At 41.5% G+C, this 18168-nt stretch overlaps 1 protein-coding gene across 1 annotated transcript in view; it reads left to right on the top strand.

The window, feature by feature from the left end:
- The window catches only part of GALR1 (galanin receptor 1), a 103994-nt gene extending 86673 nt beyond the window's left edge, over positions 1-17321 (top strand). The window contains exon 3 of the mRNA XM_030190099.1: positions 17004-17321. Within this exon, the coding sequence (XP_030045959.1) occupies positions 17004-17321 (318 nt within the window). The remainder of the gene's footprint in view (positions 1-17003) is intronic.
- Positions 17322-18168: the final 847 nt, after the last annotated feature.

Raw genomic sequence — 18168 nt, forward strand, 5'->3', positions numbered from 1 at the left:
GCCGGAGTCAACCATATTTTCGAAAAAGATGGCTGGCCATCTTTTTCTTTGCTAATACGGTTGGGCCCGACCAAATGTCAGATTTCGCTGGGTTTGAGATGGCCGGCATCAGATTTCGTCTATAATGGAAAATAATGCCGGTGATCTCAAAGCCGGCGAAATCCAAGGCATTTGGTCGTGGGAGGAGCCAGCATTTGTAGTGCTCTGGTCCCCCTCACATGCCAGGACACCAACTGGGCACCATAGGGGGCACTTTTAAAAATTAAAAAAAAGACATTAAAATAGGTCTCAGGTGCATAGCTCCCTTACCTTGGGTGCTGAGCCCCCCAAATCCCCCCAAAACCCACTCCCCACAAGTCTACACCATTACCATAGCCCTTATGGGTGAAGGGGGCACCTACATGTGAGTACAGTGGGTTTTGGGTGGGTTTTGGAGGGCTCCTATTTACCACCACAAGTGTAACAGGTGGGGGGGGGGGGGGGGAATTGGCCTGGGTCCACCTGTCTGAAGTGCACTGCACCCACTAAAAACTGCTCCAGGGACCTGCATACTGCTGTCATGGAGCTGGGTATGACATTTGAGGCTGGCATACAGGCTGGCAAAAAAATGTTAAAAAATTTTTTTTTTGGGTGGGAGGGGGTTGGTGACCACTGGGGGAGTAAGGGGAGGTCATCCCCGATTCCCTCCGGTGGTCTTTTGGTCAGTTGGGGCACCTTTTTGAAGCTTGGTCGTGAAAAAAAGCGACCAAGTACAGCCGGTGAAATGCTCGTCAGGCCTGGCTTTTTTTTTTCCATTATCAGGCGAAGCTGGCCATCTCGTGAGCATGCCCCAGTCCCGCCCCATGCCACCTTCACTACCTTACCAACACGCCCCCTTGATGTTTTGCCGGCTCCGCGACGGAAAGCAGTTGAACCCGGCCAAAATCGGCTTTCGATAATACCGATTTGGCCGGGTTCAGGAGATCACCAGCCATCACCCGATTTCTGTCGGAAGATGGCCAGGGATCTCTTTCGAAAATGAGCTAGATAGTAACATAGTAAATGATGGCAGATAGAGACCTGTATGGTCCATCCAATCTGCCCAACAAGGTAAACTCATTTTACATGGTATGTGATACTTTATTTGTATGCCCGAGTTTGATTTGTCCTTGCCTTTCTCAGGGCACAGACCATAGAAGTCTGCCTAGCACTGTACTTGTACTAATTTCTGAAGCTAATGTCGAAGCCCCTTAAAATTTACACTCAAGCCCATCCCTATCTATTTAGTGACGATCAGGGCATAGACAGTAGAAGTCTGCCCAGCTCCCGTTTTGTTTCCCAATTACTGGTGTCGCCACCCAATCTCCGCTAAGATTCCATGGAACCATTCCTCCTAAACAGGATTCCTTTGTGTTTTATCCCACGCATGTTTGAATTCCATTGCCGTTTTTATCTCCACCACCTCTTGCAGGAGGGCATTCCACATATCCACCACCCTCTCTGGGAAAAAATAGTTCCTGACATTAGCCCCCCCCCCCCCCCTCCCCTTCAACCTCAATTCATGTCCTCTAGTTCTACTGCCTTCCCGTCTCCGAAAAATGTTCATTTGTGGATTAATACGTTTCAAATATTTGAATGTCTGTCTCACGTGACCCCTGTTTCTCCTTTCCTCCAAGGTATACATGTTCAGGTCAGCAAGTCTCTCGTACGGTTTGCAACACAAATCCCATACCATTTTTGTAGCTTTTCTTTGCACCGCTTCCAGTTTCTTTACACCTTTAACAAGATATGGCCTCCAAAACTGAACACAATACTCCAAGTGGGGCCTCACCAACGACTTGTAGAGGGGCATCAACACCTCCTTTCTTCTGCTGGTTATGCTCCTCTCTACACAGCCTAGCATCCGTCTGGCCATTGCTGTCGCCTTGTCGCATTGCTTCTTCACCTTTAGATCCTCAGACACCAACACCCCAAGGTCTCTCTCCTGAGTCGAGCTTACTAATCTCTCCCCTCCTATCCGGTATCTCTCTTTCGGGTTTCTGCACCCCAAGTGCATCACTCTACACTTCTTGGCATTAAATTTTAACTATATCAAATACTCTGGGGTATACACAATCGTTCGATTTTTCAGTAGATTAATTCAATAATACAGTCCAGAAACCTAAATTCTTTCTTACTTTTTTTAATACATTTTTTTAAAAAATATGACAATAGTGCTCAGTGACTGGGCCACCACTAGAACTGACTGGTAGTTCTAACATGTGCCATGCCCATCAAGCCATCATCGCACCAAAAACCTCCTCCCCTACCTCATGAGGTTTATTAAAGCAATGCCTAAGAAGATCTTTCAAACATCTAAAATTACAGTATAAACTAGTGCAATTTTTCTAGCAAAAAAGGTGCTGGTACTCAAATGCCAGGCCACCCTTCAGGGATGGGGTGATCACTGAGGGACCCACCCCATACTAGCCAGGCCCCCTGCAACCAGTCACAGATTCTATGACAAGGCAGAATTGGTGTGTAGAGCCTGAGCTCTTTCATTAAAACTTGTGGTCCATGGGTCAATTTTAGCAGACACTGGAAAAGGTGCCGATACTCAGTACCCCCGAGTACCCCCTCAAAAAAAGCCCTGGTATAAGCTGTCATGCATCAATCACTTATCTTATATAGAGATGACCATAGATCTCATAATGTTCAGTGGCTGCCTTGTGTGAAAAAAAGGTGTAGTGAAAAGTGCCTTAAAACATTTTTCATTCCCTTGTAGTTACTGAACAAAATGGCTAGATAGAAACTCAGAACTGGAATCATTTAAACTAATGGCCACCATTCTATTTCCAAGTTAAGACCCAAAGGTTGTACTGATTTAAGCTAAAAAAAAATCCAATGTTGTTCCATATAATTAAGCCAATGTTGAATATTGCCAGTTTCCCACCCTAGCTGAATGCTGACAATCATTCACAATTTAATGTCATTCCATGTGTGAGCATGATCCATCCAGTATTGAACTAATAGAACTGTCACAACTTTTCTCACGATACAAGGTTTGTGTTCTGTTAAGCGTGATCTAATTGGACTTGACATACGTCTTATCTATGCTTACCGTCGAGGGAGAAACATGGGAGAGCAATTAACTTTCAAGAGATTGGACTACTGTGAAAACTGTAGAGCTCCTATAGGGCATTTTAAATGTAATTTCTGCCAGTAGTGTGAATCCATACTGATGGGTAAAGGATTGGACTGATCCTCAATTGGGTCTAGTTATCTCCTCTCGATCTTACATGACCTGCAATTCAAACAATGTGATTTACATCATCTTTTGCAATGTAACCTGGTGTATATAGGATATATGTCATGACCAATCTTTGAGCTTGATTATTGCAGCACTTTGTATGTTGGTATTTATGCAAAATTGGTACATAGAATCCAGTTGATTCAGAATACTGCTCTTCAACTAATTTTTAAAGTCTAGATTTGATCATATGACTGCATTATTAATACATCTTCATGGGTTGCCAATTAATGCTCATGTGCTGTTCAAGATATGTTTGGGTGATAACGTTTTGGAAGGTTATTCATCTGAAGAATCTTCTGTCAAAATTTTAGGGTCTATCAATTCTTGTTTTAATGTAGAGGAGTGTGGTAGCCGTGTTAGTCCACTCTTAAGGTTATCACAGACTGAAAAGGAACAGAAGGGCACACTTCCCTGTAATTTATCCAGTTGCAAACTATGCCAAAACATTTCACAGGACCCCACAGTCATCCACAAAGGAAAGATATTCAACATAAAGGAATCTTTCACTTGCTCATCTTCCAATGTGGTATATATCATTCAGTGTAAAAAATGTAACAAAGGATGCTATATTGGAGAAATAGGCCAGACGCTTAAGACAAGATTCAATTTACATAGACATCACATGAACAATACTGGTGCCAGTAGGGCTCCCACCCCTGTTGGTCAGCATTTTACAGGACCAGGACACTGTACCAGTGATTTCACAGTGAGAATCCTGAAAGGTAACTTTAAAACCATACAAGAACGTAAGACCTTTGAAGTCAGAATGATTGAATATTTTAACACCCAACAGAAAGGACTTAACAAGGATCTGGGGTTCCTAGCCCATTATAAACCATAAAGCTGTATTTCTCTGTTGATCACCCCACCCCTCACCTATCCACACTCATCCTGTTCGAATATCAATGATATGCTTTGATGTCCCCATACATACCTCCTACCCACCCCCATCCTCCCACCCTGTCAGACTGTCATAGTAATGCTTGAATGTTTTCACTTATATACACTGTCAGCTAGCACATTTGCTTATTTCCGATCTGACGAAGGACAACCTTCGAAAGCTAATCAAGAAATGTATTAAGTTATGTCCAATAAAAAAGGTATCATCTTATTTTCTTTTCCATGTTTTATTTTGTTTGATTTCTATTGTTTTAATGTAAAAGGTTCTCTTCTATCTTTCCCTTCAGTTAAAGGTTTCAGTCTGAAATTACACCACTGTCCACTGACAAGTATTAGGTTTGTTTCTTATCTTTCTTTCTGGAAGTTTTTAGCCTTATTTTTTTTTTCAAAAAATACTTATTACCTGATAACAATCTATGAAGGGGATACATTTTAGTTTGTAGTATTATTGATTGTTATTTTAGGGTTTTTTTTTTTTACTAAGCCATGCTCAAAAGTGGTCAGCTGTAGTTTTAGGTGGGTTTCCTTCTTGTTCTGGCCACTTGTTAGTGTGGCTCTAAAATGGCCAAATTTCTATTTCTGCCATTAATGGCCACACATTAATTTTCAAATTAGTGTGCAATCATTACCGTCTGAGCCCTTACCACCACCTATTTAGTAAGCGATAAGGACTCACATGCTACTCGTGCTGTAATCGGGCAAAGTGCGCCAATATGCCTGCATTGCCCAATTATCGCCAGGCATGCCTACTCCCTGCCCCTTGCGATAGAAAATAACAATTATTTTCTAGCGCGGGAAATGGCACGTGGCAGAAGCAGAACTACTGCAGGGTGCCTGGGTGATCTCAGCGGTAGTGCTGTTTTGCCACATGCTACGTAAAAGGATCTCTTTTCTGATTGACTATAGTCAGTTTTCTTAAGCTGTTACCCCACTCTGAACTATAGTTGACAATAAAGTGTGTTATAAAAGCCTAAAGGACATGTGCTGGATTTGGTCTACTTAGATTTCAGCAAAGCCTTTGATACTGTTCCTTATAGGAAATTCATAAAGAAACTGAGCAGCTTGAGGATGGGACATGAGGTGGTAAACTGTAACAGAAATTGGTTGATTTATAGGCAGCAGGGGGTGGCAGTAAATGGAATTCACTGTGAAGAAAGAAAGGCGAATAGTGGAGGGCCTCAGGGATCTGTCCTGGGGCTGATTCTGTGTGATTTATTTATAAGCAAAATTGCTGAAGGGTTTGAAGAAAAAAATATGCCCTTTTATGGATGACACGAAAATTGGCAACAGAGTAGACACCCTGGAGGGAGTGGAATGCATGAGAAGTAATCTACAAAAATTAGAAGTTTGGGCTAATGCTTGGCATTAAGCTTAATGTGAACAAATGTAGAGTGACATATTTGGGATTCAGTAGCTGTATGCGATAGGAGGAGAGAAGCTGATGTGCACATTCCAGGAAAGAGACCTCAGGGTGATACTGTTTGAGGATCTCAATATGAAAAGGTGGTGACCAAGGCCAGAAGAATACTTAACTGCATTGAGAAGTGTATTACCAGAAGAAAAAAGGAGGCAATAATGCCCCTTTGCAAGTCATTAATGAGACTGCATTTGAAGTACCGTGTTCAGTTTTGGAGACTGTATGTTGCTAAGGGTATAAAAGGCTCGAAGCTGTTCAGTGGAAAACAATCAAAATAGTGTGGATCTGCTGCACTGGAAGATGTATGGAAAGAGACTTGAATATGCATACTTTGGAGAAGAGGAGGCATAGGAGAGACATGATACAGACATTTAAATTCCTGAAAAAATAGTAAGGAACAACACAACCTTTTCCAATAATGGAGTGGCTATAGAACTAGAGGACATGATATGAAGTTGCAAGGAGGGAAACATAAAAGGAACATTAAAAAGATTCTTTAATAATAAAAAATTCAATGAACAGTCAATGAAAGAAAAAAGCACAGCTGAGACTTCGGGACTGAGATAAAGAGTCCTTTTATTCTGAGAAAGACCCGACACGGGCCATGTTTCAACGCAATAGCGCCTGCCTCAGGGGTCCAAAAAATGCAAAATGGAAAAATAGATCCTTAACGGCAATGATGCATCTCCCAAAGAGAAGTAAACTGTAATATTCACACTTTTAAAAAATGCCGTTGGTTAAAGAAAACCGCCAAAATACTTCTCCTTGGGAGATACAACATTGCCATTAGGGACCTATTTTTCCATTTTGCAGTTTTTGAACACTGCAACCTTGGACCCTTGAGGCAGGCACTACTGTGCCGAAACATAGCCCGTGTCGGGTCTTTCTCAGAATAAAAGGACTCTGTTTATCTCAATCCTGAAGGCCCAGCTGTGTTTTTTTCTTTCATTGACTATATTTGTGTACTGTTTTACCCTTTCTTTTGTTACCTTGGATGGAAAACAGTGGCAGATTTCAAAAAGGTGTGGGGTTTCCTATATGGCATGAAGATAGAATGAAATTATAGAGCATTTCTACTCACAGCAAAACAAATAACTTTCACAATTTAAATCATAACCATAATAATCCTAATAAGACAGAGGCATAGAGGGGGATAGACTGCACCAGGTGTCAGTTATAACCCTAAAGACAAAGATGGGGGTCAACCCACAAAGAATCTCAGGTACCACCATGGCCACCTTTCCGGGGCTTACGGGATCGAACATGCTGGTCTTTGTCATCATGTACTATGTTAGGTCATAATAGGGAAATGGTGCTGCATGATTGTTGATCTCTTAGGAACAAGGGTACTGGTCTAGGGTATTGGATTGGGGAACACTTTTTTTGCTCAAGTGGGCTAACAGACTTGCGCTGGGTGGAAAATTACAAGTGACTGAGGTTTTGATGAAAAATGACAACTGAGTTGACAAGGCTAGGACAGAGGCAGTGAAGTGAAGTTGCTGCTCTGTATATTTATTTTATAGGCAAAAGTGTTATTTATCTTATTTTCAAGGAAGAAAAATATACAGATTGATATTTGCTAACTTGAGCTAAGTTTTTGCACATAATGGGCCAGATTATATATATATGGCACCTAGAAGTTCCACGTGGAACTAAGCGTATTCTATAAAATGTAGGCTTAGTGTATATAATACACTTAGTCGATTCCGTAGCGCCTAAATCTACGCATGTCTATTTATGACAATGTAAACCCCCTAGTAGTGGAGCGGGTAGTTACAATATGTAAAGAAATAAATATATAGGAATTTCACAGTTTCAAATAGGGTTCCCAAATAAACTCCACACAACCAAGAGATTTGACAAGAAAAATATTAAATATTTTATTAAATGGTAAAGTAAATAGAAACACTTGGTTATGTTCCTTAAAGTTGGTACCAACTGTTAAAGTTTGATATTATTAAATAAAACTAGTGCAAGGTGTTAAATACTTTGCGATAAGTTACAAAGGCAATAAGATGTTCAAAACTACAGTTACAGTTACCAAGACCCCAACCCCACTTCTGCAATAACACAAACCATCCCAAACATGTACACAACCCCAATTATTGTACTCAGATCTGATATATATTTTTTAATTTGTGTGCACACAATAATGTTACCGGTGTATCAAATCTTCGCTAGCATCGCTGCTCTCTTGCATTGGGTACCTTGGTCTTCTCCATATCCACGTCTTGGTTGGGGAGGTCAGCTCACCCGCTCAGGAACTCCAGGATACCTACTTCTCTGACTTGAAGAACTCAAAAAATGAAAATCCTGACTTCCTGTGCTCATTGTGTGTTCTAACCTCAATCAGTATTTTCTTTGGCAAGGGACCTTGTGGGCTAAGTAAATTCAAATAAAAAGAAAAGCAAGGGAAATTCCTATCTAGCCCTCCCAATACATGACCCCTTTTCTTTTATTTTGTTATACACCCTCTACTCACACTGATGGACTGCTAAACTAAACCTCCTAAAGGCAGGCCCTTAACTGCAGGCACTCACAGGGCTCGAGGTTTAGGCTGGGCAGTTCCTTCCTCTGGGCAGGTTCGCTTAGGTGTGGACACTCGAACCAGCAGGCTTCTGTGCTGGATCCTCCTGAGGAAGACACTCACGCTGGCAGACACTCTAAAACCAGTTCCTTTGGAGTCTGGGCACTCACTACAGGGGGGGGGGTGTCTCTCTCTCTTTCTTCTTTATGGGGATTCTTCCCTTTCTGGATAGGCCTCTTCTTTACAGGACAGGCAACCACACGGCCAACTTTCTCATCTCTGAACAGGCAAGCACACACACAGAGGGAAACGCTGGGTGGACTTCTCTGGGATTCAGGGCCCTTGCCACGCTGCTCTCTATTCAGCTCTACACTGCTCCCAACATGTCCCAGCTCCCCAGTGTGGTCCCTCTTCCTCCTCTGCTTCTCTCTCTGCCTGAAGAATAGCCTCTGTGGCTACTGCTACAGCTCCTCTTCTTGGCCCCAGCTTGCCTGTTCCCCTGCAGTTCGGCTCCTCTTTTGCCCCCAGCTTGCTCCAGACCCCCTTCTCCTCGTCCTCTGTTCCTTTCTGCTTTGGTGCCCGGCCTCTTACAGGATTCACCAGTTCTCTCTCTTCATCTGGGGCTCATCAGTGGGTCCTTCTCTTCCAGCCTGCAGCTCACTCCTGCTTGAGTTTTATTTTCTTCTCCTCCAGCCTGCAGCTTTCTCTTCTTGCCTCAGCATGCCCTTCTCTGCCCCAGCTTGCAGCACAGTCCTGCCTGGATCCAATCTTCCCCTCTCAGAGCATGCTTTCAACCTTCTCTCTTTGCCCAGGCTTGCCTTTCTCTCTTCCAGGTTGCCTCTGGCTTGCTATCAGGGTTGCCAGCTGGGAAACATTTTCTCAGCCCGAAACAGCCGTAAACCCGCCCAAAAATCGCCCGTAGCCAATCCCCATCTTCTGCGTCACCGAACCTCACCCCCGCGTCACCTAACCCCGCCCTCACGACACTAGCCCCGCCTCCCACATCACTAACCCCGCCTCCCATATCACTAGCCCCGCCCCTAAACGGCTTCTATTGGTCCAATTTGGACCAATTGAAGCCCCGGAAAAGCTTCTATTGGACCAAATTGGACCAATAGAAGCCCCGGAAAAAACCGCCGAACTCGCACAGCGGCGACGGGAAAACCGCCCAAAAAACCGCATCCCGTGGCCGGCAAAATATTCCCGCCGCCGCTGGCGAAAACCCGCCCAATTGGGCAGTAAAACCGCCCACCTGGCAACCTGGAAGAGAAAAAGGCAAGCCTGGGCAAAGAGAGAAAATCGGGGTCACTTCCCCTTACTCCCCCAGAGGTCACTAACCTACTCCCACCCTCATAAAACATCTTTAAAAATATTTTGTGCCAGCCTCAAATGTCATACTCAGGTCCATGACAGCAGTATGCAGGTCCCTGGAGCAGTTTTAGTGGGTGCAGTGCACTTCAGGCATGTGAACCCAGGCCCATCCCCCCCTACCTGTTACACTTGTGGTGGTAAATGTGAGCCCTCCAAAACCCACCACAAACCCACTGTATCCACATGTAGGTGCCCCTTCACCCGTAAGGGCTATGGTAGTGGTGTACAATTGGGGGTAGTGGGTTTTGGGGGGCTCAGCACACAAAGTAAGGGAGCTATGTACCTGGGAACAATTTATGAAGTCCACTGCAGTGCCCCCTAGGGTGCCCGATTGGTGTACTGGCATGTCAGAGGGACCAGTGCTCTACAAATGCTGGCTCCTCCCACGAGCAAAGGGCTTGCATTTGGTCGTTTCTGATATGGGCGTCCTTCGTTTCCATTATCGCCGAAAATGAGAAACGACCAAGTCTAAGGACGTCCTAAATTTCAAGATTTGGGTGTCCGCAACCGTATTATCGAAACGAAAGATGGACATCCATCTTGTTTTGATAATGCGGGTTTCCCCAACCCTCCACCGGGACGTTTTGCGAGGACATCCTCAGCAAAACTTGGGCGTCCTTTTCAATTATGCCCCTCTGGGCGTTATATATATAGAATCCAGGGGAATGTACTTTAACAGCCAACATTAGGTGCAAACATTAGGTGCAAACCCTCTGTGTTAACTGTGATAGGCAGCTGGATGCAGTTAGCTAGAAATATAAGTAACCGCAACATGTTTTTGTACTTGGATTTTTGTGTTCATGCTTTTGTTAGTTATCTGGGTCCCAGAAAACAGACTGGTAAGCGGTCCTTTTGAATTTTTCAGTTGTCTGCCATGGTTATCAGTTAATATGTGTTAATGACCTCAACATTAACTGCAAGGCCATCTCTGCTCATTACCTGCAGATGCTATACTCTCAGCATAAATTTTTATGCTAACCTGGCAATTAGTATATGCTAACAGTGAATGAATGTGTTATTACATGTTAAAGCTACATTAAACACCTACTGCAGCTAACAGGCCCCTTTGTGTTAAAATCGAGTGGCATAGCAGTGAGCTGTCCCCCCCTTACTCAAAGCTGTACTTCCTTTTCAAGAAAATATGTGGGAATGTGAAAATTACTGAAAAATAAACCTTAACTTGAGAATAGGTTAAGGCAGGTATATGAATGAGAATGAGAAGAAAAAAAAAAAGCCAAGTAGACGTGCTTATTTACATTGTAACCAGATTGTGAGGTTGTTAAAGACAGACAAAAATGAATACATTGATCTTGTGCCAGCTGTGAGAATACTGCGGAAATGAACTCTCAGAGTCTCATTGGCAAAACTGTGAAGTCATTGCAGATAATAGATTTGAAAACATTGAGAAAGAGAACAAAAATAAGGAAGGCTGGCAAGACGAACAATCTAAAAAAAAAATCCTTGTAGTATGACAGATAAAACTGTTAAAAAATAAAGCTAATCAACTTATTTGAAGCTGCTGGAAGATTGCTATGAAGGAAGCACCAATAGTGGCAAGACTACACACACACATATTTTAGGTTGAGAGAGCAGCAAGTAGGTGCCTATTTATAATCTATTTCATAAAGATAGACTGGAGCCATGAATATTTACACTTGCTTGGAGGAGGCACAAATATTTGTACATATTTTATAAATGACGTGCATAAATCATGACTTCACCTGCACTCTGTCTGCCCAACTGCACCCCAGATCATTCCTACATGCAGGTTGCATAGAAGAACATGTTTTCCTGGCAACATGTCGTGTGTAGTTTTACTTGAGAAACCCAGTGATTAATTTTATAAAAGCCCATATATATGTATGGAGAAAGATTAGTGACATTGCTATACACATACTAGTTCTGGTCAGAAATGTTTATGTTGACAAAAAGGAAAGAAATATGTACTGACCATTAACAGGTTTTTTTTCTTATTCGAAATGAGCAAAAATATCACTGAAGGATACAAAAAGAAAAAAAAAAAGAAGACAAATCCAAGAAGTGAATCAAATTCTTAACTACAATTAAGGGACCCTTGTTACTAAAGTGTAATACCTTTTTTTTGTTGTTGTTGTTGGTTTGTTTTTTGTTTTTACTTACTACAATTTAACTGTCTAAGATGCTGGACATGCCCCTTGTGCGATAAATGTTTTTGGCTCCTTATAGAATGCATTTATCTGGCATGTGCATTCTACGGATATGCTTACTAAGGTAAGTTAGCGTTTCTAACACACGCTTACATTTAAGGCACGTTATATGCTAATGTGCCTATACATTTCTATGGGCACGCGCGTAAACCATTTACGCACGTTAAAAATACTAATGCGCCTACAGTACACCTTGGTAAACATAGGTGCTAGTCACTTATGCGCATGTATAAATATATGTGCATCTAAATAATCATCTGGCTATACACTGTTCTGTACGTATATGAGCATTCACATAGGTGGATCTGGGTGGAACATGGACAGAGCGCATACTTATGAATCCCATCACTGCATCCACCACCCTGGGCCCGATATTCAGCCAGAGGCGATCGGCGCATTGTTGACCGGCATCGGTGTTAAACCAAAAAATTCAATGCCAAGCATTTTTAGCACGCGCTAATTATTAGATGCACTAAATGCCAGAGATGCCCATAAGAATATTTCTGTGTCTCTAGTGTTTAGGGCATCCTAATTATTAGCGCTCGCTAAAAAGTCTAGCACACCTTAGTAAAAGACCCCCTTAACCAGCCAGGAGCCATTCCTGGCCGGTTAATCGCCTTGAATATTGCCACCCACCCACCCATCTTCTCATATTTGGTCCACATTTTCATCTGCTACATCCCTCTCCTTAAACAAAACATTGAAATCAATGTCCACATGTTTCACATTAGCAGATATTTTCCCATCATCATTTATTAAGGATGACAACACAGGACTTGTTTGTTTTTTTTATTATCCATTATTAATCCCAGTATTTCTCTGGGAATTTTCTCTTCCTCATGGAAATATGCAATCCTTTGACCTATTCTGAATGGCCCAATTTTAGATAGTAAACAACCCCGGGCCCTCAACTACCATCCTATTTTGAATATTCCTTTTCCCTCGAAGGTCCTTGAAAATCTGTGCACTCACAATCAACAACTTTCTTGGAGCAGTCACATGCAATTCACCTGAAACAATCTGGATTTAGAGCTGCTCAGCGTCCATAATCAAAGATGCAGGATTGATCACAATCAGGATATCATTATAATCTCACTGGACCTCAGTACTGCACTTAGTGGATTGTTCAGTGTTGCTTGATTGTATTCTACTACTACTTAACATTTCTAGAGCGCTACTAGGGTTACGCAGCGCTTTACAGTTTAACAAAAAGGACAGTCCCTGCTCAGAAGAGCTTACAATCTAATGGGTGAAATGTCAAGCGTCAAGTGGGGGCAGTCTAGACTACCTGAATAGAGGTATGGTGGTTAGGTGCCGAAGGCGACATTAAAGAGGTGGGCTTTGAGCAAGGCTTTGAAGATGGGCAGGGAGGGGGCCTGGCGTATGGGCTCAGGGAGTTTATTCCAGGCATGGGGTGAGGCGAGGCAGAAAGGGCGGAGCCTGGAGTTGGCGGTGGTGGAGAAGGTATTCTGTTGATATTAGGAACATAGCTTTAAAGTGGTTTGAACCATATCTCTGTAACTGCTCTTTTTCTGTTGAGGTTGCTGGTTCAAATTCCGCTACACATCCTCTGCTTTCTGGTGCACTCAAGGGTACTATCTTGGCACCTATCATCTTTAATTCTTTTGGACACTGTTGAGATTGTCCATTTCATTGACTCTTAGAACCCAGATCTCAATGCTTTGAATGCAGATCTTGATTCAACTGCTTTTTGATTGGCTTCTCAAGGTATGAGGCTCAACCCCACAAAATCTAGAATAGTATGGGTTTCTAGATGCCTTCCTGTGCTGAATATTCATCTTCAGATTAATGGTGAACTTTACCATTATTCCTTTTTTAACTTTTGATCCTCAGATTTCCTCAGTTGTCAAACCTTCATATTTAGCTAGTCATCAGCTGTGTTCAGTAAAGCCATTCTTTTTTAGAGCATTTATGTTTGGGTTCTTTCCAGTGGGAATAATACATTATAGAAATAAGAATATTATACATTCTAGGAGGTATGTCTATTAAAAGGTGCTAGCAAATGGGCTTAGCATGTGCTAATACGAGACTTTTCCACGTACTAAGCCCATTTCCAGCACCAAGGTCTTGTGCTAAGGTTGCATTTTATATTTGACGCTAAAAAAAAATCGTCATGGATAGAAAACGTGGCTATGTGTATTCTATAAACTATGCCTAAAGTTGGGTGCAGTTTATAGAATACGCATAGCACTGTTCACGTGACTAAATCTAAGCAGAGCCATTTACACCAATGAAAAGCTGGTGTAAATGCCCACACCTAACTACACAGCTAGTAGAAATTATGATAATAGGAGTATCCAATAGCGTGTATATATATATATATATATATATATATATATATATATATATATATATATATATATATATATATGTGTGTGTGTGTGTGTGTGTGTGTGTGTGACACTGTAGTGTAAAGGGAAAGTCTTATATGGTCATCGGGGTAATGTTTATCACCAATGCTGGTGAGCCCCTAATTTGTGACTGTTGTAATCATCGACTGACCCCCTCCTGCCTCTGTTTTCAGTTTTTTTTATTTTTTTAACTTTTTCTATGAAAACCATTTAGAGAATTGATTCTATTTTCTGTTGTTCTGTCTTTAAGTGTCTCCTTGTGCTATTATTACTTTTTTACGCTTCGAGACCTCTGCCTACTCCCTTGAAGAATCATATACCTGACGGTATTGGAAACCCATCTCAGCTGTACTCATTGTAACCAAACAATTACAATAAACACTTATCTGTGCGTCCAGGTGCTAATGTTGCCCTAACTGTAGGCACGGAATGGGTTATTCAACAATACTGCACATCAATTTTAGGAATGCCCATGACCCACCCATGCTCCTCCCATGGCAATGCCCACTTTTGACATCCGTGTAGTAGAATTTACATAGACTATAGAATATGATTAGCAAGTAGTGGGCATAAATTCTAATTAGTGCCAATTAGTGCCAATAATTGCTTGTTAACATCCAATCATCAATGCTGATTGGCTTGTTAACCAATTGAGTTGCATGCGCAAATTAGAATACACCGAGATTTGTGCAGGCAACTCGTCGCACTATATAGAATTAGCAGGATTACGTAGTAGAAAATTAATGAGGGAGCATTTACCAGCTCCTATTTAGGAGGAGCTAAGGACTCATGCATTAGACCCGTGTTAACCTGATAGTCACTCTAATATGGACACACTTCCCTGCCCTTTCTCTGTGCATGCCAAGCTCACTCCAAATAATTAAAAAATATAAATAATACATGTTTAGCACATGCAAAAGCATTATGCAAAAATACCCAAAATAAGAAATAGACGAGAATATACTAGATTCCGCAAAATCCTCAAATCGTTCCTATTCAAGCAAACCCTCAAAAGGAACAACCACATCTCAAACAACTAATTATTACCTGACTTGGTTATTGCTCTATTTATCATTTTCTCTTTGCTTCATATACCATTTCTCATTCATAATACATTTTCTAAAGGTTAAACATCCATTTCTATCCCAGTGTGTTTATGATACTGTATTTTAAAATTGGATTCTCACAACAAATTACTTCCTTATGCATTATTCTCCGTTATGTATCCTATACTGTTTATTGTAAGTCACATTGAACGAAGTCACATTGAACTTGTTTGGGATAATGTGGGATACAAACAAACAAATAAATAAATGTATTTAAACAATTAAAGTGCTTTGTGGTAAGCCTTTACACACACAATAAGGGGGGAATTCATCAAAGTGCGTTACAAGTTCTCCCTTTATCATACCTTGATGTTCTGCGGGATTCAGCAACCTGTAGGATCCTAGTACCGCAAGTTGCTGAATCCCGGGCCAAGAGAATAGCGCTGCCATTTGGAGGATAGTGTTCAGAGTGGGCAGGGGCAATTGGGCATTGCTCCTGCCTGAAAAGCCCCTGGACCCCCAGACCCCCCGGACCACCAATGACCAGTAAGGTGGCCACTATGGGGGGGGGACAGACCTTTGGGGAACCTTATATTGTGGGGGAACCCAGAACTTTAGGCTGGGAGCATCAGGCTGCGGCTTTGCAGCTTGATGCTTCTGGATGGTAAAATAACCCCAACAAAAAGCTGGGGTTATTTTATCATGCTTTGCAGGCCCCCGATCCCCCGGGTTCTATATAGTACACCTAAAGATCTGTGTTGAAATTGGCGTGGATTCTATAACAATGGGTGTAACTTAACAAGCTAATGAGCGCTGATAACAGCATTTAACAAGCTATAATGCATTGATTAGAGTTTAGGCATACAACTTGCTAAGTGCATTCTGTAATGCAGTGCACCTAACTTCTAATGCATGCAGGCAAAAAGGGGCATGGTTATGGGTTGGGAAATGGGCATTTCATGGATGTTCCAAATTTAATGCGCCTAGTTCATAAGTACATAAGTATTGCCATACTGGGAAAGACCAAAGGTCCATCGAGCCCAGCATCCTGTTTCCAACAGTGGCCAATCCAGAACACAAATACCCGGCAAGATCCCCAAAATGTACAAAACATTTTATACTGCTTATCCTAGAAATAGTGGATTCTCCCCAAGTCCATTTAATAAAGATCTATGGACTTTTCCTTTAGGAAGCCGTCCAAAGCTTTTTTAAACTCCGCTAAGCTAACCGCCTTTATATAATATGTCCTAGTGCGCCTAAATCTACGCGCAGGGATTTACACCAAATTTTCATGTGTGTAAATGGATGTGCATAGATTTAGGCGCTGAAATATGACCTAAGTGTATTCTATAATTGACGCCTAGAAGGAACTGATTTCAGTGCCAATTTTTAGGCGCCATATATAGAATCTTCTCCAATGTGACTTGCAGTGAATCACTTCAAGCTGCGTTAGGGTTTTTGAATAATATTGAGATGCAAAACATGTATTTGCATATTTTGAGTCTCATTACTCACTAACCCATGGCAACTTAAATATTGCCACCGTATTTTTTGAAAAGCAGCGTTAGGGCTTTTAAATCATATTAAGGGCCAATTAATGTGACTTAAAGCCCTAACCGCTTGACGAATCTCCCCTGTAAGTGCACATTAGGGATTAATGCCTTTTGTAGACATACTCCTAAGTGACTCCCATGATGTTCCTATAGATTAATAATGACATTTGGAATATTTTAAAAAATTGTTCATGGCAAAAGTGATATTTCTGCTTCAGATACATTGCACTGGTATATCACCAAATGACTCACTGTGATTCGTTGTTTTCTTGTTTGTAATTTATAATGTAGAAATAACTAACACTTGATTTTTAAATTATGTTTTTCATTAACTGGCTTATGTTTCTTTTTGTGATTCAGACAGCACAAACTGTAATGGTGGTGGTGGTGGTCTTTGCAATATCCTGGCTGCCTCATCACGTAATCCACCTCTGGGCTGGATTTGGAATATTTCCACTGACTCCAGCTTCGTTCATCTTCAGAATAGTAGCCCACTGCCTGACATACAGTAATTCTTCTGTGAATCCCATCATCTATGCTTTTCTGTCAGAAAATTTCAGGAAGGCCTACAAGCAAGTGTTCAAATGCCAAATAGGCCACGATTCGGCAATGAACGGAATGAAAGAAAATAAAAACCGAGTGGACACACCACCCTCCACGAACTGTACTCATGTGTAACTTTTTTTGCTGGAGAGAAATGGATTATCTGCATTGTTAAATCTGAATGTGAATGGACTCACAAAAAGGCAAAGCACAATCTTATTAAAACAAAGATTGTGGGTCTGTTAATTTGTTGCCTTGTGACTGGCATTTTCACTGTTTTTCTAAATGCTGTCAAATTAGGTGGCAGAACTGTGCTCGTTCTCACAAATGATGAATTTTCAAAAGAAAAACAGTAGAAAGATAACATTTAAAATAGTAAAAAATAGATGGTTTGGGTGCGTACATCTATTTGGAAACATGTTTCTGAGCATGCACGTGCTGTTCTTTTCACATGAAGATGCAAGCAAGTGTATGAGAGAAAAATAGAAATTATAAATTCAGCTTTCCGGTATCATGTTATTTTGTGGACTGATGTCAACATTTCCTAAGAATGTTTTGGCAAACAGGAAAGCAAACCGGAGTACAAATGCATTATTACAATAAGACTTGATAAGAAGCAGATGCTTTCATTTTTTTCATCATGGACAAAAACAGGAGTACAGTCTGATTTTAGATTAGCTAACATGGACTACAGTATCTTGACCATAGCATAACATGTTTCAGTGCTTTAGCACTGATAAGGTGCAATAGTGACCCTAGTTGGCTGAACTACTGTCACAATATAATGAAAAAGCTAACAGAAGTTTTCATTTGAAATTCAACCTGGGAAGCATAAAACTGAAACTCAAATTTCAGATTGAGAATTAAGTACAGCACCAAACTTCAAACATTTCAATTAATTCATTCCCCAAAATTACTCAGGGGTCCTTTTACCAAGCTGCGGGATAAAAGGGCCCTGCGCTAGCATCGGGAGGACCATTTT

The sequence above is a fragment of the Microcaecilia unicolor genome, chromosome 1, assembly GCF_901765095.1.
Source record: "Microcaecilia unicolor chromosome 1, aMicUni1.1, whole genome shotgun sequence".
NCBI lineage: Eukaryota > Metazoa > Chordata > Amphibia > Gymnophiona > Siphonopidae > Microcaecilia > Microcaecilia unicolor.